The sequence below is a fragment of the Oreochromis aureus genome, linkage group 12 (assembly GCF_013358895.1).
Source record: "Oreochromis aureus strain Israel breed Guangdong linkage group 12, ZZ_aureus, whole genome shotgun sequence".
NCBI classification, from domain to species: Eukaryota; Metazoa; Chordata; class Actinopteri; order Cichliformes; family Cichlidae; genus Oreochromis; species Oreochromis aureus.
In genome coordinates this window covers 27515944-27541020 of record NC_052953.1, presented here as the reverse complement: position 1 = coordinate 27541020, position 25077 = coordinate 27515944, and the positions used below count along the sequence as shown (strand labels likewise).

At 40.2% G+C, this 25077-nt stretch overlaps 1 protein-coding gene across 1 annotated transcript in view; it reads right to left on the bottom strand.

Annotated features, from left to right (window-relative positions):
• The window catches only part of si:dkeyp-14d3.1 (transmembrane protein 132C), a 135296-nt gene that overhangs the window by 24015 nt on the left and 86204 nt on the right, over positions 1-25077 (bottom strand). Inside the window, exon 4 of the mRNA XM_039621294.1 lies at positions 5771-5957. Coding sequence (XP_039477228.1) covers positions 5771-5957 — 187 coding nt within the window. The remainder of the gene's footprint in view (positions 1-5770; positions 5958-25077) is intronic.

The following is a 25077-nucleotide window of genomic DNA, read 5'->3' as shown; positions in this document are numbered from 1 at the left end:
CTGGATCCGTCCTGGAGCTTTTCCCTATCAGTGGACGGCTGTCAGTCCACTGTTTATCCCAGCTGTCAATGCCAGGTGAAAAGCACCCACTTTTATTTATTCTGGAAGAGACTGTAAGACTCTGTGAAAGGAGTCCGATATGAGTCAGTGAGTAGGAGAAGCTCATTTCAGTTCAGTTGAGGAGATGCTCAACTGTTGGCAAATGCTGCTGTTTTTGTGCCGTTAGCTACTGTTAGCCTCTGTTAGCGGGTGTTTGCCAGCATTAGTAAAACTTTCTTTAAAGTGCGCCATTGCACCCACAGTCTAGCGCTAGACTGTGATGCTTAGCAAATAAACTCTCAAACAGTGTGAGAATGTAATCAAACTGTTTGTAGAAGGAAAAGTCAGATTTTTTTTAGCCTACATAAGCTAGCATAATGCTAGCTTATGTTCAGGTGTTGTTGTATAGCCAGCTCTTTTTGTGATGACAGGGACACGACAGGTAACTGCGGCAAAAACAGGAATAAATTAGCATGTTTATGTATGTTTTTGTGTGTTAGAGTCATAATTTCAGTTTAACAGATGAGGTCCTAAGTGGGGAGGAAGTGGATGATATTTTACTAAGATGCCAGTGGCATCGTTGCTTTCCTTTGGATTTTAGCTTCTTTGGTGAAGCGAACCCCTTCTGTGATGATAAAACAAAAGCACAGTATGATCCTTCATATGTTAAGACTGGCATGAATATAAATATCCCTTTGCAGCACGTGGAAGCCTACGACTTTTTTTTTCTTTGTCTTTGACGTATTATAAATGTGATCACGGAGAAGTCCTGTACTCAAATATGGTGGGGGATCATGGCAGCTTACACAAACAGCAAACAATCTTCTGTGTATTTTTAATAGATTAATTATGGGTTTATGAGAATGCATCAGTTTATTGGAAGATGTAATGAAACATTATTCTATGTATATTTTTGTACAGCTTGCATTTTCTATTAAATAACCTAAAAAAAATTTCTGGCTGAGCCTTTAAAAACGCAACTATATATAAAATTTGGTCAGTTGTCAGGTTTGTACTGTGAAGGAGTATCAGTGTTTCTGATAGATGTAAGAGCATGTAAGTGTATAAACATTAACAATTAGTTTTGAGACAATGAGAAACTGAATAAGCCTACCATAATCTTTCTGTTAGATAATTTAAACTGTTAAACTCCTTGATACATTCACCCAAGTATCCTTTAGTTGATGCTGTGTGCTCAGAGAAGGAGAAAAGAACAATTTAATGTCAGAACAGAAGACAGTACATGGGATATTTTGGGCAATAACAGTCAGTTCTTGGAAGGAAGAAAACCGGGCAAGCCAATAGAGATTAAAGTGACTTGGAAAGGTTGCAAATTGGACAAGTTACAAATTGTGATGGCTAGGTGACTGGATCAGAACATCTGCAAAACAGTGTGATGTTCCTGAGATGCTGCGGCTTAATAAAAGCAGTCAACAGAAGGATAACTGGTGGGATTATGGATGTTTTTATCGAGCAAAACTGCACCCTGTGGTCCCAATTCTTAGAAGAGCTTCTGTATCACTATTATAGTAAGAAGCAACGGAAGAGGTCAGACTGGCAGGGCCAACAGACCTGTACACACAGGACAGTTTTAACATGAGCCTAAAGAAGGCTGGATTGACTGACCTGAATAAAGACTTGGGACTATATGTGACATCAGTCAAAAAACAGGTTTCACCCAAACCAGGAAGAGACAGGAAAGAACAGTGAATGAACAGAAGAGACATTGACTGAACCAGGAAGAAGATTAGCAACAGAGATAGTAGTGAGTAACTCAGGCTCAACTTGGCATCAGCTGATCTAGGAATGTCATCCATAAAGGTGATCAAACAAACTGTTCTGTGTTTCTGACCAGAAGTAAGACCAGGAAGCCGATCTTACTTCTGGCAAAGAGAGTTCTGACATTTACTTTTTATTGAGAAATCATCTTGAAAGTAAGCTCAGTCCCAAAAAATATGACTCCCAGGAATCTGAGATGAAAAAGTAAGGCCCAGCTGTGGGTCAGGAGGTAGAGGAGGTCATCTACCAGTCGAGTACTGAACCCCAAATTGCCCCAGATGCAGTGTGAGTCTGAGTGCATGCACAAGTGTTAGGAAAAACACACACACAAACACACACTTCAAGGCACAGAATAAAAGTGTGTGTGAAAGGGTGGATGTGGCTAGTACTAAGAGTAGCTTAGGAGTACCTGGCTAAAGATGAAGCAGACCGAACCTAACACATGGGGTGTTGGTTGGCTAGATTAGAGAGCAAGCTAGCAGGCAGCCGGCTAGCAGCTGAAAACTCGGGATCAAGCAGAGGGGTAGTGGGCAGTAGATTGGAAAGGAGCGGAAAGCCCCAGAATTAGGCATAATCCATAGAGGCCTCCTGAACATCATAATACCCTCTCAGATATTCCTTGCCCATGCTGCTTTGGCAGCATTAGGGCAGCCCACATACCATTAAAGTCTACTTCTGCTCCACGTTTTCCATTTTTGTGAAAATGGCAACTTCAGTTCCATGTGCAGAGACCAGTTTTGTTTTGATATTAGATTTTGTTTTCCCTTTCGGAGGCAAAATGGTGATGGTGACACACCTGCAGGTGTGTGCGTGTGTAAAGGGGGCTTGACGGCATTGCTCTTACATTACCTTGCTTCCTCTTTTCTATCAGCGAAGAGTGTAGCAGGGAGGAGGGTGAGGAACTTATCTCTGGGCTTTTTCATGCCACAGTGATCCCAAGTAATCTAATTCAGCCTTCCTCTTTCTCGCTTGTGTGCTTTTCTCATACTGGTGCATGCAGATTGCAAAAAGCCTTACGTGCCTGTGTGTATGTGTGGGTGTGCAGGTGGAGGAAAAAAGGGGGACAGAGAAATATAGTTAATGAGAGTTAATGAGTTCTGAATGTATCTCCATCTATTTGCGTTATGTGTTAAGTACTGCACCACTGGGGTGGCTGGAGTCAGTGTGCACCTTTGGCTGTTGTCATGGAGGAAAATGAAATAGCAAAGCAAAGAGAATATGTGTGCAGTCTTGTGCTGAACCCAAATAAAATGAAATTTTGAAGAAAAAAAAAAGTCCCCAAAAGAAATTTTAAAATTAATTTCTGATGATGAAAATGTTAGAAATGTTAGTATCAAAGGTATAGGCTGATCAGTGAACCCAGTCCTTTTTTATATACTGTATCCACACACTCACACATGATAGCAGCTGCTTCACTGACTCACTGACAAGCCCTCTGAGCAGATTAGAAAATCAAGGTAAGGAAAACGAAAATCAAGCCTTTCAGTGCATACAGGCCACACACACACAAATGAAGAGACAGTGCATCATCTTTTTTATGGGACACATAACATCTTAGCGATCTTTAAGGCTTCGGTCTATAAGTTCAGCAAATAATTGCAATATTTGGTTAATTGAGATGCATTTTGTCACGGTGATAAAATGTTGTGTGATTTATACTTAGCAGTGAAAACCTTCCTCTGTGTGCAATGGGTGGAGTGAAAATGCAGGGATGTGTCTGCAGGCTTGTGCACTCATTCACATACTTCATTTTACAAAAACAATAAAGGCAATGCTGCCAAGAATACGACCTTGCACAACAGCTAAATACAATCAGATAATACAAATAAAGATTTTATTTACAGTGCGTTCACCGAGCTAGCGGGTGCAAAATCTCTGCTTGGGTCTCTTTTTTTACAAGCACAGGCTTTTGCAAAGTAATCATGCAAATCATCTTTGTAGTTTATGTCACTAGAAGTCATGTTTTCCTAGAGTAAGGAAGATGCACTGTTCATGCATCAGCGACATGAAAAAAGGGCGCGAGAGAGGGAACTCTAGCAATACTGAAGCATTAAAAACATAACTTCAATTATCCCAAGACTGGATCTGGGAGTGAGGATGCCTCGAATTCCTCTGAATCTTGGAACAGCCACCCACAGGCATCTATCATCTACGCAGCTACAGGCAATACTTACAGAATAACAATGACAAAGCAGTCAGGTCTGTATCATGCAGATCAGAAGCACCGAATCAGAAACAAACGCAATCTCTGCTTTAGTAATCAGCACCGTTGTGACACTATGTCTTTCTCTTTTGTCAACACAACTGATTTCACTCATTTATTCACTTGAACGCTCTTGATCTAAATCAGAAACCGTGTTCTCCGGGTCGCTGAACAAAGCTACAAAGATGCACGAAATGCTCCTTGCACGAACCTCGACGAGGGAGGAGCAACACAGCCGACTACCTGCGCCTCGCTGAGGGAGACACACAGCTCCGGGCGAACCCTCGGGCCAGAGCCAGCCTCGAGACTCCAACTGAGGCCTGCTGGGAGCTACAGATGCTCTCTTCTTGCCCTGCTCCTAAACACACTTTGTGAGCACAGAGCAAACATCATTGCCTCTGCTTTCTCTGTCAAAACAACAGTCATGGAAGAAGTTTAGAAGTCCTTTAGCAAAGTTAAAGCAGGTACACTACAAAGAAAAAGTTAAAAAACAGAATCGAGTAAATGCAGTTATCTGTATTATCACTAAAATATATTTAAAGAATTAAAAGTTAAAGTGCCTATTATGCAGAATAGCTTAATAGCTTATTAAATATAAAGGTTTTTTATTGAAACATGTGTTTAACTTTTTGTATATACAAAAACCTGAAACAGAGAACTAAGCTACTGTTGTCGGATACATGCAGTTGATTAGAAAGCGTAATAATTCTCTGTGAAATGTAATGAAGCGTCAAATATAAAGCTGGAAAAGGAAAATAAAATGCTTCAATAATACTGTTAATTTCCACCCCAGTTGAGGAGCAACTGTCTGTGACGCATTATTCGAAGCATCCCAGAGGAAAAAGAAAAAATCCTGCTCACTATAGCCTGGTTTTTCTGTCTCATTACAAAACAAATCATCTTCATATATATGGAGATTACTAATTTCTAAACTGTTTCTCCCAAGCTTCCCCTTTGGAGAAATAAAGAGCAAAACGAATGAAATCAGTCCAGGATTAATCATCCTGTCCAGTTTGATGAAAAAAACAGGAGAAGCACAAGAAAAACAGGGAGGTAAAGCCTCAATTTGGATCAATGAAACAAAGTTCTTACATTTCACAAGCCCATTTATAAACCAATCAAGTTTTCCTTTCGTTCTCACTGTTATCTCAAAAGCTGATTATGACAGTCAAATAAAGAGTGAGGGAGCAGTGAGAGAAAATGAGTATTTTTTAGGATCTTAAATAGGGATCGCACTGAGATGAGAGGAAGGCCATTCCTCAAAAGCTGAATTTAAGCAAACTCTCATGTTAAAATTAAATTCTGTCATGTCTGACAGCAACAGACTGGACAGAGAAAAGATTTTGAATAATTTCACGTGCTCTTCCCCCTGGGATGGCATCACTGATATAAACATACTATTATCAAAGATTTTTCAGCATCAGCTAAATTAATGTCACTCTGTATAATGCGAATGCATTCTCCTTGCTGCACCAATCTTTTATTAATACTTTGAATCCAATCTTTTTTTTTTTTTTAAATCTGACCCAATCATAATTATACTGATATCCTGGTTATAACTAATAGAGCAAAAAGTCTTTGCAATGCATTTCTTTCTTTTCGTGCAAACACATGCAAATGTTGATTCTTGGTGTGAATTTACAATATGGTGCTCCATATTAGCAGCATCTACTACACCCATCCAGGGTAATGAGTCCAGCCATTTATATGTTTTGGGCACTGCACTGAGCTGGAAGTGGCATCACTCACCATGGCCAGGGGCACGATGCCCGCCACGTCCTCCTGAGCCAGGCGGATCTCTGTCTCCACCTCTTGAGTGGTGGCGCGACTGGCCGGGTATTCCACCTGCCAGGCCATCCAGCGGCTGCCCATCGGCTCTGGGAAGCTTTCCATTTTCAGATCCACCTGGAGCACCCTCTGAACTCCCACCTCAGGCCTATCAGCGTGCAGGAAAAAAAGAGAGCGTGAGTGAATGGTTAAGCAGGTGGCTTGAAAAAAAAAAGAGCGTGTGCGGATGTCGTGACTCATGTGTGTCGGTGAGTTCATTCAACCCGGTTTCTGGTCTAATGACGACAAACGGTAAAGGCTGATGAATGTGTCTGAGGTTGATATCTATGACATTTTACCAGCTGAGATTCTCCAAAATGCCAAGTCCCTCTGTGTATGACTCTCTGTTCAACTCTCTGCTTTGTGGAATATCATCCCGCCCGCTCTATATTCCTCTCACACTTTACAGTAGGTGATGTGCAATGTAAACACAACCTACGGCATAATCTCCCCGACACTCCAAAGAGCAATTCAAAGGAATATTTCACCAAGAGTAACCCCCACTAAGTTGTTGATGGCTGGGTTTGTCACCGGTGCCCTTGTTTGCCTTGCAGGAGTATAAATATACGGCATGCCTCAGCTCGATCTACAGTAGGCCTGAATTAAGTCAGACAAATGGAGAGCGTCGATAATAAAATTTCCCATGCCGCCATAAGTCTCCGGTGCTCACGGTTTAAATATAGCCCCGAGGCAGGAAAGGTCAGCATTACACGGGAGCCGGAGGAGATGGGAAATGGCACAAGATCTGTTAGCCACATCTTGCGTGTCAAATGGCAGGACTCGGGCCCAATAAATTTCATGCACGGTCTCTGTGGCACACCGGCGCAAAACAGCATCATGTAATTTGAGCATGGTGTGGGGGAGAGACAGAGCAAAGCAGGGGTGAAGAAAGTCACATGGTTCTTTGTTTGGAGAGAAGAGCCTGTGTGTATACAACATGTGGGGAATAGTGTCAGGCATGAAGCAGAAAAAAAGCAAATAATACAATGCCAGGAGGAGAGAGGATAAATTTAACTCGTGGAAAGACAGCACACGCACATGTATAACATCCTAAATTATAAATAGAAGACTAAAAACAGCGGCAAAATAAATAATAGAAATATTCAGAGAGGACACATCTTTCACATCGGTCTCATATTCTTGCGTCTGACACTGAAAGAATGAAAGATTTGTCACGCAGCAGAGCACAACAACCCAATTTTCACATCCAACAGAGGTGTGTATAAATAATTAAGATGACAACCAAACAACTTGTGTCACATTTCATATTATTGTTCTAATCAGAGTGTACGACTCGCTGAAAACACAGAACGACAGCGTGGACTTACATAACCGCTCCACATCGCTGTGGAAAAAACACAGATACTAATAATCATTTAAAGACGAGCAAAGTCACAAATTTCAGCAGGCGAAGAAATTCAACAGATGATGCACTAAACGTCCCGAAATAAAGTGCTTCAGTGTCACACAAAACCCGTGTCAGTCATCTGTCCAAATGGCCTACTTTTCTTAGAACAGGCTTTTTCTCTTCTTTTTTAAAAGGGTTGTTCTGGAAAAACATCACACATTTTAGGCAGCCAACAAGAAAGACAGGCAAAAGAATGAAAGCGACTGCACAGCAGAAAGGTTTGATTATACTTAACATACACTGCCAAGTATGGGAAAGTCAAAGGGCCTCCAGAAAAGACAGACACAATGTATTATTAGTTTTTTCCCCCCTCTCTCCTTGAAACATGTCAATTATTTCCCTCCTTGCGTGATCCACTTGGCAGAGTTTAATAGCTGCCGTAAATGCTACGACTTTTATGAGGTTACCCTATTTCTCCTTATAATAACAGTGTCAACAAAATGTTGAGGTTATGAGATTGTACAGTGTACAAACAGGACTCTCATTTTAGGATGCAGACATGCTGCTAATTTTGCAGTTTTGTGAGAGAAATGCATTTCCTTCAAAAGCAGACAGCATATGACAGCAATATAATAACAAGTGCAAGAGAAGGATAAACACAGACATGAGAATGCACAATGTTAGTCATTGCTTGGTGTTTATTTGACCTCACCTTTGCTGGGGACTAATGGGAATAAGTTAGAGTGTGACAAACGCAGCTCTATGCAAAGGTCTGGAATTCAGTACGGTACAAAAAAATTGTGAGCTATAAGATTACCCAATATTTTACCAGTGAAATTGGAAACATGTGCAAAACACGCAAGGGAATAGAGTATATAAGATCTGTATAATTCTAATGAGCTTAAAAGTCAGTATTTGGTTTGATCACCTTTATTCTTCAGCACAGCCTGAACTCTCTTAGGCAAACTTTCCTGTCATTTCTTTCAGTAGTTTTAAGGAATAGTTCCTCAGGATTCTTGAGGGACATTCAAAGATCTTTGGATGTTGGCTGCTTTTTGGTCTGTTCTCTGTCAGATGATCCTGCACTGCTTCAATAATGTTGAGGGTTGAGATCTGAGGAGGCCAGTCCACGACTGTGCCATTGTATGTTTTTCTATCTGGGTATGGTTTTCACAGTTTCATGTTTTGGGATCATTGCCTTTAGGAATAAAGAAGCTGTTGACAATCAGATGCTTTCCAGATGATACATGGTGGGTCACAATCTGACTGTACTTTGGTGCATTCATAATTCCATAAATTTTGATGAGACCAACACCACTGGCTGAAATACAACCCTAAACCATGACACACCCTCCAAAATGTTTGATGATGGCCGTAGACATTCATTGTTGACTTTCCCCATACATAATAATGACTACTTAAACTAAAAATGTCAAATTTGGATGCATCACTTGAGAACACATGTTGTCACTGACTTTCAGTAGAGATTTTGTGTAATCTGGCATACCTCAGACTTTCCCCCCTATTTCCCTTCCTTAAGAGTGGCTTCTTGACAGCCACCTTTCCACTGAGACCATTTCTGATGAGGCTTCAGTGAACAGTAGATGGATAAACTGAAGGGGCAGGTGCCTCTCTCAGGTCCTGTGTCAGATATTTGCTGGATTTCCCCCCCCCTATTTCTTGAGGACATGACCTTCAGATACTCACTTGCTATAGTTCACTTTTAGCACAGCCACTTCTTCTTTGTCCTCCACTTGTTCAGTTTCCTGAACTTTAAAGGACAGCTTCCTTTTGAAGTTTAATGAAATTGTGGAAGTCGCATTTGAAGCCATTGTTTTAGCATTCTGGCCACTGCCATTTTGGTTTTCCTTGAGCCAGAAGTGACCATATGCGAGAGAGTGGACTGCAAAGCTGCCAGCTAATGCCAGTAAATTTTGCTAGAAAGCTGTGTCCATAGACAATAGCGGTACATCACAAAGACACTGATGCCTGCTAATTAATCCTAAGTAACAAGCTAGAATATCATTCAAACACACCTGAGCACCAGCTTTTTAGATAAGCTGTTAGTACAAAATATCACACTGGTCATCTCTTTTGTCAAGTAATTGGACTAAAATAGTCGTCCGACACCACAAACTGAAGAGAAGCTGTCCTGCTCCACTAGAACTCTTACTTTAGGTTACGTCCACACTAGCCCGGATAGATTTGAAAACGGCGTTTTCGCCTGAAAATGCTCCGCGTCCACACTAGCATTTTCAGTTGTTTTCACAGAGTTGTGCGTCCACATTGAAACGGACGAAAACGCTTACGTTCCTGTACTGCGCATGCGTGAAACGCAAGAAGATTCGACCTGCCTCATTTCTGTCTGCCGTTTATTTACTTTCCGGCTCTTTGAAACGTTGTGTTGAGGAGAAAATGTTGAGGAAAAGCACCGAGTTTTTTAAATGGACTAACAATGAGGTGGAGTTGTTGCTGCGAGTAACACAAAAGTATAAGGTTGCGAAAGCGAGTGAGAATTAAAGAATTTGAAAAAAAGAGAGCATGTACAGACTGATATTCATCTTTAATAGGGCTGTCAAAATTGAGAGCAAACAGAACAACTGCTGTGTAATGCCCTCCACTATCTTAGGTTAACTGGTCACATGACTGCATCACATGACTAAAATGTGTCATAGTTTTCGAAAAGTCTCCAGGTTCGCTGTCCACACTGCGACGCAAATGTATCCGCTTTGGAGAGCGTTTTGAAAATGCTGCGTTTTCCTTGAACGAAAACGCCGTCTCAGTGTGGACGGGAGGCCAAAACGGAGACAAAAAGATGCGTTTTCAAGCGAAGATGTATTAGTGTGGACATGGCCTTAGTGTCTTGGTGAAGTTAAATCCTGGATGGCCTCTAACTTCCTTAACTTTAATGAGAACAAAACTGAAGTGATAATGTTAGGACCAAGTGGCAATCCCAGCACTTCTCATTTAAACCTGCACAGCCTTGAGACTTTTATTAAGTCACACGCAAAAATTCAGGGGTTAAATTTGACACCAATTTCACCTTTGAAAAACGGATTAGCTCAGTTCTACAGCGGTCTTTTTTCAAACTGAGGCTTTTATCTAAGGTGAAATCATTTTTATGTTTTAAAAACAGGCAATCCATACTTTTATTACATCCCAGCTGGACTATTGTAACTCCTTATATGTTGGAGTTTTGTCGGACCAGCCTTGCAAGACTGCAGTTGGTCCAGAATGCTGCAGCTCGTCTTCTGAACATATTTCCCCGGTGCTTGTCTGTCTTCACTGGCTCCCTGATCACTCCAGAATTGGTTTTAAATTTTTATTGTTGACTTACAAAGCACTGGATGGACAGGCTCCCGGGTATTTGCCTGACCTCTTGCAGCCTTATGCGCTCTCTAGATCTCTTAGATCAAATGATCTTTTAGCCATACCAAGGTCTAGGCTGGTTCACAGAGGGGATCGAGCATTTAGAGTCGTAGCGCCTAAACTGTGGAATAATCTACCCCTACACATCAGACAGGCTCCTTTTTAAATCTCATCTAAAACACATTTGTATTCACAGGCTTTTAATACAGTATGAGAGTTATTTGGTATTTGGTACTAATATTATAAGTTATTTAATACAAGTTATTTTGTATTTCTGTACAGCACTTTGGTCAGTGTTGCTGTTGTAATTAAATGTGCTATAAAAAAAAAAAAAAAACATAAATGAAACAAACATGGTCGAGTGATCTAGTTCAGAATATCGAGGTAAGTCCTAGCACAAATCTATCAGTCTAGTTAGCAACCAGCTATCAGTTATTGCGATATCCTTAAAAACTGAAACTTTAAGGTTTAAAAACACCCTGAAAGGCTTAGTTATAAAGAAAATTCAGCCCAGAGAGTTGTTATAATGGAGAAATATAGCTGCAGGGATCACAATCATTTTGTTGCACGAGGCTGTAAACTGCCTGCTCTTTGTTGGAAACGTTCGACCTTTTTACGTGCGAGTCCACAGGGATTGACCTTTGGATGTAAGGAAATCCATTTTTTTTTTCACTCAATTCATTTTTCAGCTCCAGAGTTTGTAGTTTGAGACCTACAGGAAAGATTAACAAGGGACAAATAATGTGCTAGTCCTATTAACAGCATTGATGCCCAGGCAGGATCTGTAGGGAAGAGACATCTTAAGGAGACGTTACAGTAATTACAATATCTAACGTATGCTAGGAGACATTTTGATAAGCTACACTCATTTTGGAAACAATGACATGAACAACTGAATTAAAAAGTTAAACTGAGTTTTTGACTGCACACATATTTTTAGGAGATTTTGCTTTGACAAAAATAAGAATGTCAAAGCTCTGTGGGGATCAATATGTACTGCTGTGAGGCTTTTCCATCATCATTTAAATCCGCACATTAAAGCAACATTACTGGCTCCCAATCTGCCCAGAGCTTCCTCTGGTGCCCCGAAAACCTAGCTTGTGCTGACAGCACATATTAAACTCAGTTCTTCTTCTGCCACTTCTGCCTAAAAACGTGCCACACTTAGCACCACCTTATGGCAGAAGCATTGCATTCCATATCTAAATGCACTGTAGATTCAAAACTACTTAAGGATTACTTATGAATACTTGCAACTGGGAAAATGATTAATTGACAGATAGCCGCATTTATGTATGTAATAAAATGAACTGTCTCTTATATTCAACAAAATGTAACGGAAAATTACATATTAAAAATGTTTGGACCTGCACACCCTAACATCTGTTGTCCGCTTACATTAAAGGAAGAATGGATGCTTTAGTGACACTGAAAGAAAGTTTGTACAACAATAGGCAACAATGATCCAAAGGACACCTCCAGAATAAACTAAAAGCTTTAAGAGTAGCTCTCACTGTCTCCTGGGCATTGCTGAATATCTCTGAGAAGTGGTATGCTTATGCTTACATGAACATAATAAAGTGACCTGCGAGAAAGAATGGGTAAAAAAATATTTACATTAATATGTGAATGACTCTCAACATTTGACAAATGGCTAATTTATAATGCATTTGTGCATGCGATTGCAAAAATCAAACATCTGTAATTGCCCGTGTCTGACTAAACTTCTTTTTTAAAATAATGACACTTAAAAACCAAAGCATGAATTGCCAACCAATAAAGTGAAAAACAGATGGCAAAAAGAAGAAATACAACGACACGTTCCAGCCTCTTAAAGTCACATAGCAGCCCTGGCACCGCTCCACTGACTGTCCTCTGTACTTGACCCCCATTGACACACATCATAAAATGAAACCTGACAGAAACATCGGTGTGAGGCTGACTGTGGTCACAGTTGTTGAGTCAGTGACATCAACCATATACACCAGCATGCCATCCTGAGTTGACCTCTTTTCTGCAAGTCTGCTAATCACATGGCTCGCTGGGGGAAACTGTTCATTTCTCTGTCACTTCCAGCATGGGGTCTAATTCAATTAGCAACAAAAGGGGGCTGTGGATGCTTGCCACACAGCTGGCTCGGTCTGATAATTATCTGTAAGCTAGCCATGGTTTGACTAAATCTGAGAGCAGACAAACGACCAGAGGGCAGCCAAAGGCAAGAGAGAGATAACAGGCCCAAAAGTTGGAAGCAGCTGGCCCTTTGGTTTTAGGGACCGGACTGGAGAGGAAATCAGACTTGACAAGGTGCTGTCGGTGACGGCTGACAACCAACTCACTGAGAATAGCACAGAGATCTCTGAGAGGATGGTGTTTGGTCGCATTCAGGTTGCCCATAAATCACAATGACACCAGCAGATCTGTCAGACACGCACAATGAAACATAAGTGAACACCCTATCATCATAATGTGTTTAAAATGCTATATGAAGCTTGGGAATGCATCAAAATGACAATGTAAAGTCAATCATTGCCGTTAACGGATGTGATTATGATAACGGGACCCTTTCACAGGATTTGCATGCGCGCTGGTATCCCTACAGGTTAAAGAAATGCAGACTGCCTTTACTTTTCTAAAGTTTTCCACTGCCGTGTGCTATATACCATCCATCAGCTCCGTCGTACCCACCCATATATCGGCTTATCCTTTAGACTGTCATGGAGTGCTAGAACTGATTCCAGCTTACATTGGGTTAGAGGCAGGGTACACCTCAGGCAGGCTCATCACCAGTCACTCACTGAGCTGACACTTAAAGACAGCAACTCATGCTCATGTTCACACCTGCAAACCCCCTCCTAAGACACAGGCTTGCATGTCTTAGGAGGGGACTTTTAAAAATGTTTTATAAATGCCTAAATCCACAGTATCCAGTAGCTGAACACATTCGGCTAGGAGACAGTTAACTCCCAGTTAGAGTTAGAAGCCAACTGTAAAAAAAATACCTCTTTATTTTCTGTATTATTTAAGCACATTAGGAATGTGGGTTGGTGGAGTTTGGTGACTCACTGCTGAGTCTAGACAAAGAGCTGCTGTCTATTCCATTACATTTAACAGACAAATAAAGGAGTAATATCAGCCTTCACATAACTCTAAGATAAAAAGCATTTTTTTCACATTCTCAAGCACATGCTGCAATCTAAAAAGCAACAAGCATCTAAAATGGCCTGTAAACACTCTTAAAAGAGTGTGTTCAGCTTACTGCCATGTATCACACTGAAAAGGAAGCACGACTGAGAATTGTTTTTTATTTCTTTAAAAAAATGCTTTGGATGACAAAAAGCGTGAATCCAAAAGTACCTGATTCTTGGGGGGGGTTTTGCCAGTGAAATAAGTTAATTAGCTCGTATTGTCAACTCTGTTTTGCAAATATAAAAAGAACAAATTACCAAAGGTGCAGCACGTAGGTTTAAGGTTAAAACAAATACCCTAGTATATTTAGCTAATATTCTTCCATATGCCCTTTCAAAAGCACATTATCAACAAACTCAAACTTCTGTCTTCACTAATTACACAGTCTAAAAAGCGCCTTGCACAGGTTATTCAGCTCAATCTTATCTTGTTAGCAGCATACTAGAGAGCTATTGAATTGAGGCTGCGAGAAGGTTAAAGAAAGATAGATTTAAATGTCAAAATGAATAAAAAGACACAGGACAAAGTTATTGGAAGAATTTCCTTTTTAGCAGACATCTCCAGAGAAGGAGCTATAATTGAAAGTGCTTCTATTGTGCCATTATCAAACTCACTGTGTCATTGTGACACTCCTTGTTTAATCTCCCTCTGATGTGATAGGATCATTGTGTCCACTGCCTCGTGGGATTTGGAGAATAAGAGAGGGAGATAGACAGGGAGCTTTTGTAGAATAAGTAAAGTGACATTTTCAGGTCCAATTTCTTCATTTCTTCAACTTGTAGGTCAAGTATTCTTAGACATCTCGTCATATTATAGTTATAGTAGAATAACATCCTCACGCCCAGCTGCACATCTGTAGTTAAAGCAAGACTCGTCTTTTCTAACTGTATGCCATGGGATGCGCAGGATAAGGTGTAAACGACACTACAAAGGCTCACAATAAACAGCAGCAGAGAAACTGAAGAAACATTGCGGATACATGCAACAAGGGCTGTTGAACAGAATGTCAAAATGAATATGCATAATGCAGGCTGATGGGACCAGAGGAGATGCTGTCCAGAACGCTCTAAGACAGCGTCTGTGTGTGTGTGTGTGTGTGTGTGTGTGTGTTTGGGGGGGGGGGCTCATGCATGGAACACCAAACTTCTTGTGGGTGAAAATAATGAAATTTGTGGCTTCAGTGGTGCTTGAAAACAGCACCCTGAATCTCTGCTGTTCTCATGCTCCGTCACCTGGAACTGCAATAAACCAGTCAGCAGAATGGAGCTAGGACACACACGTACCCCCACACAGACACACACACATACACACACACAAATAGTTGTCCGTGTAAGTATGTGCAAACACAATACATGCTCTGCACCGGTGCATCAGTGTGGGAATCTGTCGCTTGACACACACACACACACACACACACACACACACACACACACACACACACACACACACACACACACACACACACACACACACACACACACACACACAATTATAAACACTGCTTGTATAAATATAAACATATGAAGTTGGTGATTGTTAAAATAAAATAGAACATTTTAATAGATTTCTTTTTTTCCTCCAAAATCTAGGACATGACTATGTACAGGAAAGCTTAAAAAGGCTATGCAAAAGAAAAAAGAAATAAACAAACAAAAAGTTTCATAATTGTCAGTTTCATAATTAACTAATTCTCCAAAACCAACGTATTCTTTGATTGACTCATTATAAATTGACAGGAGTCAAATTTACTTTGAACAATAACACACACACACACACACACACACACACACACACACACACACACACACACACACACACACACACACACACACACACACACACACACACACACACACACACTAACCTTGCTTTGATGGGGAGTCCATAAAGTGGAACCTAGATCTGATGTAGTTTAGTGCTTAAAAAACTTTGACCTGACAGCGAGAATTTTACAACAGCAACCAAAACTATTTTAAAACGTTTCTCACCAATTTATGAGCAAATAAACACATTCCACCATGTCATGTGAAATATTTGTTGGGAGCATTTTGGGAAAAGACCACAAGGTTGAGGCTTTCCTTGGAGAAGGCACCTTTGGTGTTGTAACCAAATGTCAAAAAACAAAAAAGCCATGGCTATCAAAATCAATAAGAGCAAACCTGAAATTTTGCAACAGGCAAAATTAGAAATTTTCATCCTAGAGAAACTGCGACGTGTGGATGCAGATACCTGCAACATTATTAAGTGGAATGGCTATTTCCTAGATGGAGAGCGTATCTGCATAAATTTTGAACTGCTTGATCAAAGTTTGTGGGACTACATAGAGGATCGGAATCACCAGGATCTCCCCATAAGAGAACTGAGGCCAATTATACAACAATTAGCAAATGCTCTTTTCCACCTGAGTTCCCTGGGAATAGTGCATGCTGATCTCAAACCTGGAAACATAATGGTTGTGAACCGCCAACAGTCTCCCATCAAAGTCAAAAGCTATTGACTTTGGCCTCGCATGTCCCGTGTCTGCAGTGATTCCTGGTACCTGTGTGCAGACCATTTGGTACAGGGCACCCGAAGTTATGCTTCATATTCCATATAATGACGCAATTGACATGTGGTCTCTGGGGCTGGTAGCTGTGGAGCTTCCTACAGGGGTGCCACTTGTAATTCTTCAAAAATATAGTTCTTGTTTCTCTTCAGCCTCCTAGTAGACACACCTGTGGTATAAATGTGAAGATCCTCTGATTTTCAGAATAGTTAACCTCTGATCTTGAAGTCAAGGTCACTGAGATTTAAACTTAACTGAGATTTTTAATAGATGCAACCGTGGTATTGATTCGAAAATTGTACGTTGCCTCATTCTGGAGTTGTTGCATTCACAAACTTGGGTCTTCACACTTTGGTTTTTTTTTTTCAAATTAAAGATTACGACACAAATAACAAAAATAACCACACTACTGTCCATTTTGAAAACACTATTTTGATTTGATCTAATGTAGTTCAAAAAACAAAACAAAACAAACAAAAAATAAATAAAATACTGCATATAAGGTATATATTACATACTGTATAAAATTCATGTGTTATTGATCCTCTGCTGCAGCTCAGTAGGGCCACATGGTCTGTGTCAACACCCAGGGGAACACTAAGACTTCAAAGATTTTCACTGCGTTTGTCAAACTCAGACACATAATTGTTTCAAATAAGTTACAGAATTTTCACAAAACAAGGAGCATGGATCATTTCATGATCTTCGGAAAGTTTTACTAATGCTATGCTAAATTAATTCAGGTATAATAGCATTTGGTTAATTAGCAACCAAGGCTTAATGTCTATTTGGTAAGATTCTAGCAAGAACAATGAAAAGAGAGCTTGTCATCTAGTGTATATTTTGGCATTTTGGCTACAGCTTCATAGTGTTCGTAGTAAGCAAGTCTCAATTTCAACTGTGAAGAGAAGACTTAGAGCTACAGGTTTGACAGGATGAGACAAAGGAGGCTTGTCCGGGCCATGAAACACACACAGCCACTGGACTACTGAAGACTGGAAAAAGGCATTATGGACCGAAATGGCTACCACAGCATTCTGCAGCGATCCTACAGCATGACCCAAAACACAGGTCCAAGCTATGCCAGAAAGACTTCAGGAAAAAAGAACAAAATGGTAAACTTGAAATCATAGAGTGGCCAGCACCGTCTCCAGACATAAACTCCATCGAGCTGGTTTGGGATGTACTGGACAGAAGAGTGAAAGTAAAGCAAACTACAAGTGCTACACATTTATTGGAACTTTTGCAACAGATATGGGAACAACATTGATTTCGATTGTAGAAAGAAAGCCACGTGCGGGTTCAGCTGTTATATCTGCCAAAGGTGGCTAATTTGATGAGTCAAAAATGTAGAAAACACTTGGTCTATAAATTAATTCTGTGATTTCTTTTTTTAACTCCTTGTACTATGCTTTCATTTCAGAGTGCAAAGAGACAGACTGCATCATTTTTTGTTTTTAAAAGGATAAATTGTGCTGTTCTAAAACTTTTGACGGGTAGTGTATGTATCTCAAAAGTGTGTTTTAGCATTTTTATTTCAAAGTGCTTTCCCTGCTTTTCATATAACCAAAGCCAAATATGGAAAAACCACTGGGGAATATTTATTCAATCCTAAACAATGTGGGGTGATTAGCTAACTCTGATGTACACACAAAGCATACAGGAAGTGTGGTAGTGTGCTTAAAATGAAATCTGACCCAGTTTTATTCTTGAGATTATTCTCCTTCTGCTTGTCTAACAGCACAGGTAAACACAGAGGCTAACAGCTAGTCCTCTCCAGCATCATTGCTCTAGTTCAACTACCAATCTGTATGAGATTAATTCCCTAAAGCCAAACATCTAAATCTAAACATACCGTATACAACTACAGTATGCAGCACACATTCTTTACTATTGTCCCAGGATCTAATATTTAATAATCTGCTATGTGTTTACATTTTCACATAAGCTTCTGCGACAGGCAAAAACTACAGTGTGTTCACTGAAGACTGCATTAATCTGTTTATTTTAAACACTACTGAGTTAACAAAAAAAATTAGAAATAATAATTACGACCGTCTGCTCCAAGGAGTCCCTTGCCTCTTTAAAAGGCAAAAAATATAGTTAAAAATGAATGTCTTTTAACAGAGCTTGACTTCAGTGCTGTAACTTACAAGTTCTAGCCATTATTAATGAAACTGTGATGTGTCTTCAGATATCTTATTTATCTGATCAAGATAATCAAGATAGATCAAGATCAATGATACAAGATTAGTGCAAATGTAAAATTTTGTCTTTACAAATAAAAAACACCCAAATGAGAAGCTGGGAGTGCAGAATTTGTTGATTCAAGGGGACTTAAGCATACACTCTGCTGTCCTTACCCATATTAGGGTTGCAGGGAGCAGGAGTCTGTCTAACTGCTGGAGGGCAAGAGTATACCCTGAACTGGTCACCAGTTGCTCACAGGGCTAACAGAGAGAGACAGACAACAACAACACAATCTCACATCCACATCTATATCCAGTTCAGAAATAACAGTTAAACTACCGTACGCTAATACTCCAACCATGGACTGTGGGAGGAAACTCGAGCACTCTGAGGAGATCCCAAGCAGGCCTCTCTGGTCCTGCACCCAACTAGGAGCCTGACAACACTGCACGCTGCACCACTGTGCACCCCAATCACTGATTATGGATTTTCTTATTGTCTATCATTTGTTGACGGTCATATTAAAGTGTTTCAAATGATGAGATGAGGGAACGTAAAAGTAATCCTTCCAGACTTATCTTCTCTAAGCTCTTCATGATGTCAGAGAGAGAGAGAGTGGGTATCCCTAACACGGTCGTTTCCGGCACACAGCTCTGGCTCTAAGTCCAGAAACACCACCTACCTGCTCTTAAAATCATCTCTCTGTGAGGGTTAGCCCATGAGAAGAAAGGAAAAAGGAGCCAAATTCAAACAGATTATTTTTCTGTCGATTGATTAATCAAATTGCTACGACCAGATTTTGTGGACTGCTTGATTTTCTGCATTATTATGATGCATGTAGTACACTTGTTATTTATGCATGTAAAACTGTTGCTGCTGTTGAAGAATATATATACAGTCATGTGAAAAGGCACACTAGCAAATCTTCAACAGCAAAAAAGAAAAGAGTCAAGGCTCTCCAACGACCCAGTCCAGACCTCAACCTGACTGAAATGCTTTGGTGGAATCTTAAGAGAGCTGTGCATGAACGAATACCCACAAACCTCAATGAATTGAAGCAACGTTGTAAAGAAGAGCGGGCCGAAATTCCTCCTCAACTATTTGAAAAATTGAAAAGTCCTACAGAAAATGATTACTTCAAGTTATTGCTTCTAAAGGTGGCTCTGCATGCTACTGAATCAAAAGGCGTTTCAAGTAGTTTTTTACATGACTGCACAGAGTCCTGTGAAAACTTTCTTTATCACATAACTGTAGGTTGGCTATGCGACCAAAAAATGCTTTAAAATCATTGTTTTCAACATTTATTTTGTATTAAGTTGGTGATTTTGCTCATTACACTGGCTGCATAAAATATGCAAAACACATGGGAGTAAAAACAATGGGAAGACGCACAAATATTTGGTTTTCCAGCAATAATAGCACATAAATAGGAAGACACACAACTGTCTAATTTCTTTAAGCTGTAGGTGAATTTAATTTATTAGTCTGCGGGAAGCCCATTAGAAGTGATTTACCGCAGGCTAATTCCAACGAGCATTCACCTCAGAGGTCAGAGCCTCTTTTAAGGCCTGATTTCTGAGAAAGGACTCCGATGATCCCAGCATGAAGCGTAATCTCTCTGCCGAGGGAGCCCTAACCGGAGCCCAGTCACATTTTCGCTGCCCTCTGATTAGCCTCTCTGCAATCAAAGCAAATTACTCCGTGCCTGAATGTACTGTAGTCATGGATACATTCAAAAGGCAAATGTCAGCGCAGACAAAAGCTTAAAACTACACAGCTTCAATTTGGGAAGTTAAGAGAACAAACAGTGTCTATGAACCGGAGTCTCCATGGATACTTATTATTAATGTAATATTTATTATTAGAGTTTGAGCGTAGAGCTAGAAGGCTACACTGAAGGAACAGCTCAGTCTCACATTAAACACGTGCTAAGGCTAAACTGGATCACGGTGTAAAAAATATGGGGTTTTTTTCCCAAAATGAGGCTTGAAAATAACGGTCTAGATTTTTTTTTCTTTTTCTGATTAAATTGTGTTCATGTCACACGATGGTCACGCTTCTTTCTGTGAAAACGGGAAGAATAAATAGTCTTATTCTCATTGGAAAATGCAATAACTTTAGTGCTAAAATGGCTTTTAATAACATTTCTTGCAAAAAGAAATTTTTCATTTTTATAATCCCCATTTAGTAAATGTGTGCAATCTTGACAGTAAATAGTTTCATACCACGAACCATACCATACTGCTGGGGTATGAAAAGATAGAGCCGAGCAGACCAGATGACATTTCCAGAGCAACTTGCTCAAATTGCTCCCTCAGGTGCTTCCAGACTAGCTGGGAGAATGTATACAGAGTCTGGTTACAAAATAATGATCCTCTCTTGGGTTTTTCATTCTAATTTTTCGACAAACCCACAGTATTTCTAGATTTGTTTTTAATTCAACCCAGTTGACTTTAAGAAATATTTAGCAATTCATCTTCTGGTCAGACACCTTATTTCAGTATAAAATGGCCCTAGATGGCTAAAACAAGGGCTAATAAGATGTACTGTAGTATTTAAGGACTGAAATAACATTGTCAACACAGTTACACAGAAGAACACCAATAACATAACAGACCAGATAACTAGAGTACACAGTGTGGCACAACTTGGCTACTGATAATAAACCCGGTAGCATATAAGGGATGCAACATAAATACTTACTAAAGGTTTACTAATAACAACAAATACAAGGAATGCTAAAGTTTTGAATTCTATAATACAGATATATCTTTTATTCCCCCCCAGTCAAATACACGATGTGTTTGAGGGCAGGAAGAGGGGAAGAGGTGTAGGAGAAAGCATCCTCAGACGTTATACCCAGCAGACCTTTTCAATTCAGCCTCGTCCAGACTAGAAAAGAGAGATAGTGACAGGAGGAGAAAAAGGTGTAAACTCCCCCCAAAACACTGTCAAATAAAGGGAAGATAAGAATGACTATAATAGTGATAAATGTCACCAAGGTGTAGCTGCCTCTCTGGCTTTGGAGGTTCATGGTTATGCAGTGACATATTGTATGCGGTGGCCACAAGAGCATTAAATTCAGTTAGAAGAGGATATAATAGTACAAGAATATAGACGATAGAAGATATAGAGTACCAAATAAAGTGCATTTATGTGATGATTTAATGCAAATGTGCGGGAAAAAAACAATAAACATACTTTATCGCTTCCTCTGATTTATTTTTTTTGAGAAATCTGCACATTCCATGAAAGTGAAAAGTGGTTTATGTGTGAAAAGGTGAACAAACTGTTACGTTTGCTATGAGTCATTTTAAAAAAAATCAAGAAAAGAACATCAAATTCAAAGAGCCTTTCTTTCCTTTTACCTGACAGAAACTTTTCTCCAGTTGGTGAGTGCTCGTTCCATCATCACCACGACTTGAGCTATAAAAATCCATCTGTACTGAGTGGCTGCTGACAGGAACCCCTGGTACCCAACATTAACTCGTCAATATGACATTCAAAATATTTCCAGTTCTACATGTGATAAAAAACATTTTTTAACACCGAGCTTCACTGAACGTTTGGATATCTGCGGGACACTTGCGCCTGCGTAAGGATGCGCTCGTGCGCGTATTTGCATGCGCGCGCCGCCGAGATTCCTCCGTCTCAACCATGTCGAAGTGCCTCCTACACCGAGGCTGCAATGAATGGCTGGCGATACAATCACACGAGTCGGAGCATCACTCATGTTGCTATAATTTCCTCCAAGATACTAAACCAATAGCTTTGATTTATGGTGCGTCAACTGACATTCATTTATACCTCTCTATACTGGCAGAACAAAAATAGAGGAAATACCGAGCTGGGGCTGTTATAAGAAAGTCTCTGTTTTAAGGGTTGTTAGGGGATATGGAATAAATACAACATGCTGGTAATAGTCTTATAAAAATTGACGGCAGGAAGCATAAATCCTTTGACACGTCTCTGTTTTGGCACACGAATTCCTCTTGAGTACAATCCACACAGTCATGCCATAAAATAATTTGCTTTGCTAAGAAGACATGGATGCTAAAATAAATTACAGAAAGCTTTTCCTCTATGGTAAAAACAACCATCTTATCTGTTTGACAATTATTTTTAGGAAATGAACCTGGAAATTAAAACAAAAAACATTAAAAAAAAGAGGTAAATGCACCCCCGCATTCAGCTTTTTCACATCTTTTTAAATTAAATTGCGTAAAAATTGGCAGTCTCACTGTGAATATGCTGGCCTCTTTCTTCAATGTACAACCAGAGTTACTGTCTTATTAAACACACTCTTTGAACACTCCTGCTGTTAGTTTCCTCTGCGGTAAAGGCTCAATAGTCTCCTATTGCTCAGGAAGGTCCTTAACTAAATGAAGTGACCTGGAATTATCTACGTGACGACCATGGATAATCACGGTGAGGCTAACCTTGTTGCATTAGCTGTGTCCTTATTTAAGTGTTGCTGCATTACCAGTCTTTAATTAATCTTACTTCAATGAAAGACGCTGAAAGCCTGCGCGCTAAGAAAGGCGAAAGTTAGAATCTACATGATCTCCTCAGCAGAAGGAATGAATGACTTCAATGCATAGTGACCAGTCTCAATACAACCATTTTTTCCCTTCATTTTAAAAAAAATGTTATTCTCGGTTTGCTTTTAAATGGTAAACGGCCTGTATTTATATAGCGCTTTACTAGTCCCTAAGGACCCCAAAGCGCTTTACATATCCAGTCATCCACCCATTCACACACTGGTGATGGCAAGCTACAGTGTAGCCACAGCCACCCTGGGGCGCACTGACAGAGGCGAGGCTGCCGGACACTGGCGCCACCGGGCCCTCTGACCACCACCAGTAGGCAACGGGTGAAGTGTCTTGCCCAAGGACACAACGACCGAGAGTGTCCGAGCCGGGGCTTGAACCGGCAACCTTCCGATTGCGAGGCGAACTCCCAACTCTTGAGCCACGATCGCCCTGATTTACACAGAACACACAGGCAAAAGGATGAAAGATATTGTTTTTTGTACTGCATCTTTGGCCCATTGTAGTTTCACCACAGTGCACCTGAGATTCAGGCATTCAGTGTGTCATGTTAGCAGCAACTAACAAACTACACATGCAAGATTTTTGCTTTCAGATTTGTGAGTGCATGCTCATCCTAATGACATGGTTTAGGTTGTTCATCAAATTCTATGTATCCCCCACCGCTCTCTGGAAACATATAAATGCATCCAAGTTAAGTAAGTAAACTTAAGTGTTTAATTTTTTTACATTTTGCACTTATTTCCATTTTCAATTTTCTTAATACTGCTTCTCGACTGCTTAGTGTTCAGTGGGGTGCCCAGATGGCCTCGGATTTAGGCCACTAAACATGAAGTCCAGTGTCGCTGGTTCACATCTGTCTGCAACGCTTGCATGCCACTTCCCGCTATCGCTCCTCTTTGAACTATCCAGTAAAGGCTTAAAAGGCTAACCGAAAGTACTACATGTATGCTCATGTTGTTCTAGCCGACAGGAAAGAAATACTTCTGGAAATGTACTTTCCATTGATTGTATTCTCACGGGGTGCATACAAAAAGATCGGGCTGTTATATTTCAAACAACCTACAGTGCTTAAATTAAAACCCACTTTTACTAAGCATCAGATTCCCTTTAATTTAATCGCTTATTCTTTAGCCCTTTCTAACATCGACACAGACAAAAGGGCTGAGTACTATTAATTATACAATTATAATGAAGCATAGACGCAAACTGAGGGCTTCTGGCTTGTGTGCATCAAACCCAATAAGGGGATCATATTTCTAATTATCTTAACAGTGTTCTGCTGCATTCAGCTGCTAAAAAATTCAACTCCCACACACACACTCACTCACTCAACGCTTTCTTTCTGTGCTTGCTAAGCTGCGTCTGTAAGTCATGCAAACTGTGAGACACAAGATGTAAAAATTAGGGATTCGGCTTGCACCGTACCTAACTGCCATTTGTGGCCTTTATTTGGACACACGAGGGTTTTTTGGTTGCTTAAATCATGTGGGAACGTTTGTCTTTTAGATTCCAAAGGTACAAAGACACATTTTACACATAAGCATTTTAATAGCGCAACAATATCGTGTCAAGAAAGTTAGGGCCAGGTGAGGCCTAATCAGTTTGTTTTGGGTGGCATAAATAGAGGAAGGACAGTGTATGTGAAAGGCATTAGACTGTTAGGAGGGAAATACTCTTTCATTACATTTGTTTCTTAAATTGCTCCATGAGCACAGTCGGCGCGTTAGCCTGAGCTCAAACAGTGGCATATCAACTCCCAGACAACAAAAGCTCATCCTGGAGTTAATGAAATGCACCATTCCACCGATGTCTAATCAAAACCAAATGCTTTTCTGCACTGCAGCATCATTAGAGTCCATCAGCTGAAGTAGGCTCCGTAGTGTAATGGATCCCTAATGATGGCACTCATCACCACCGGTGACCTCAGACCTTATTGCATCAGGCATCAGTTCTCAGTCAGTTACACTCTATATCTGTCTAATTCGTGGGAAAGCTATCTAAATGGCAAATTGCAATATAATAAATTGCTACTTGTCCT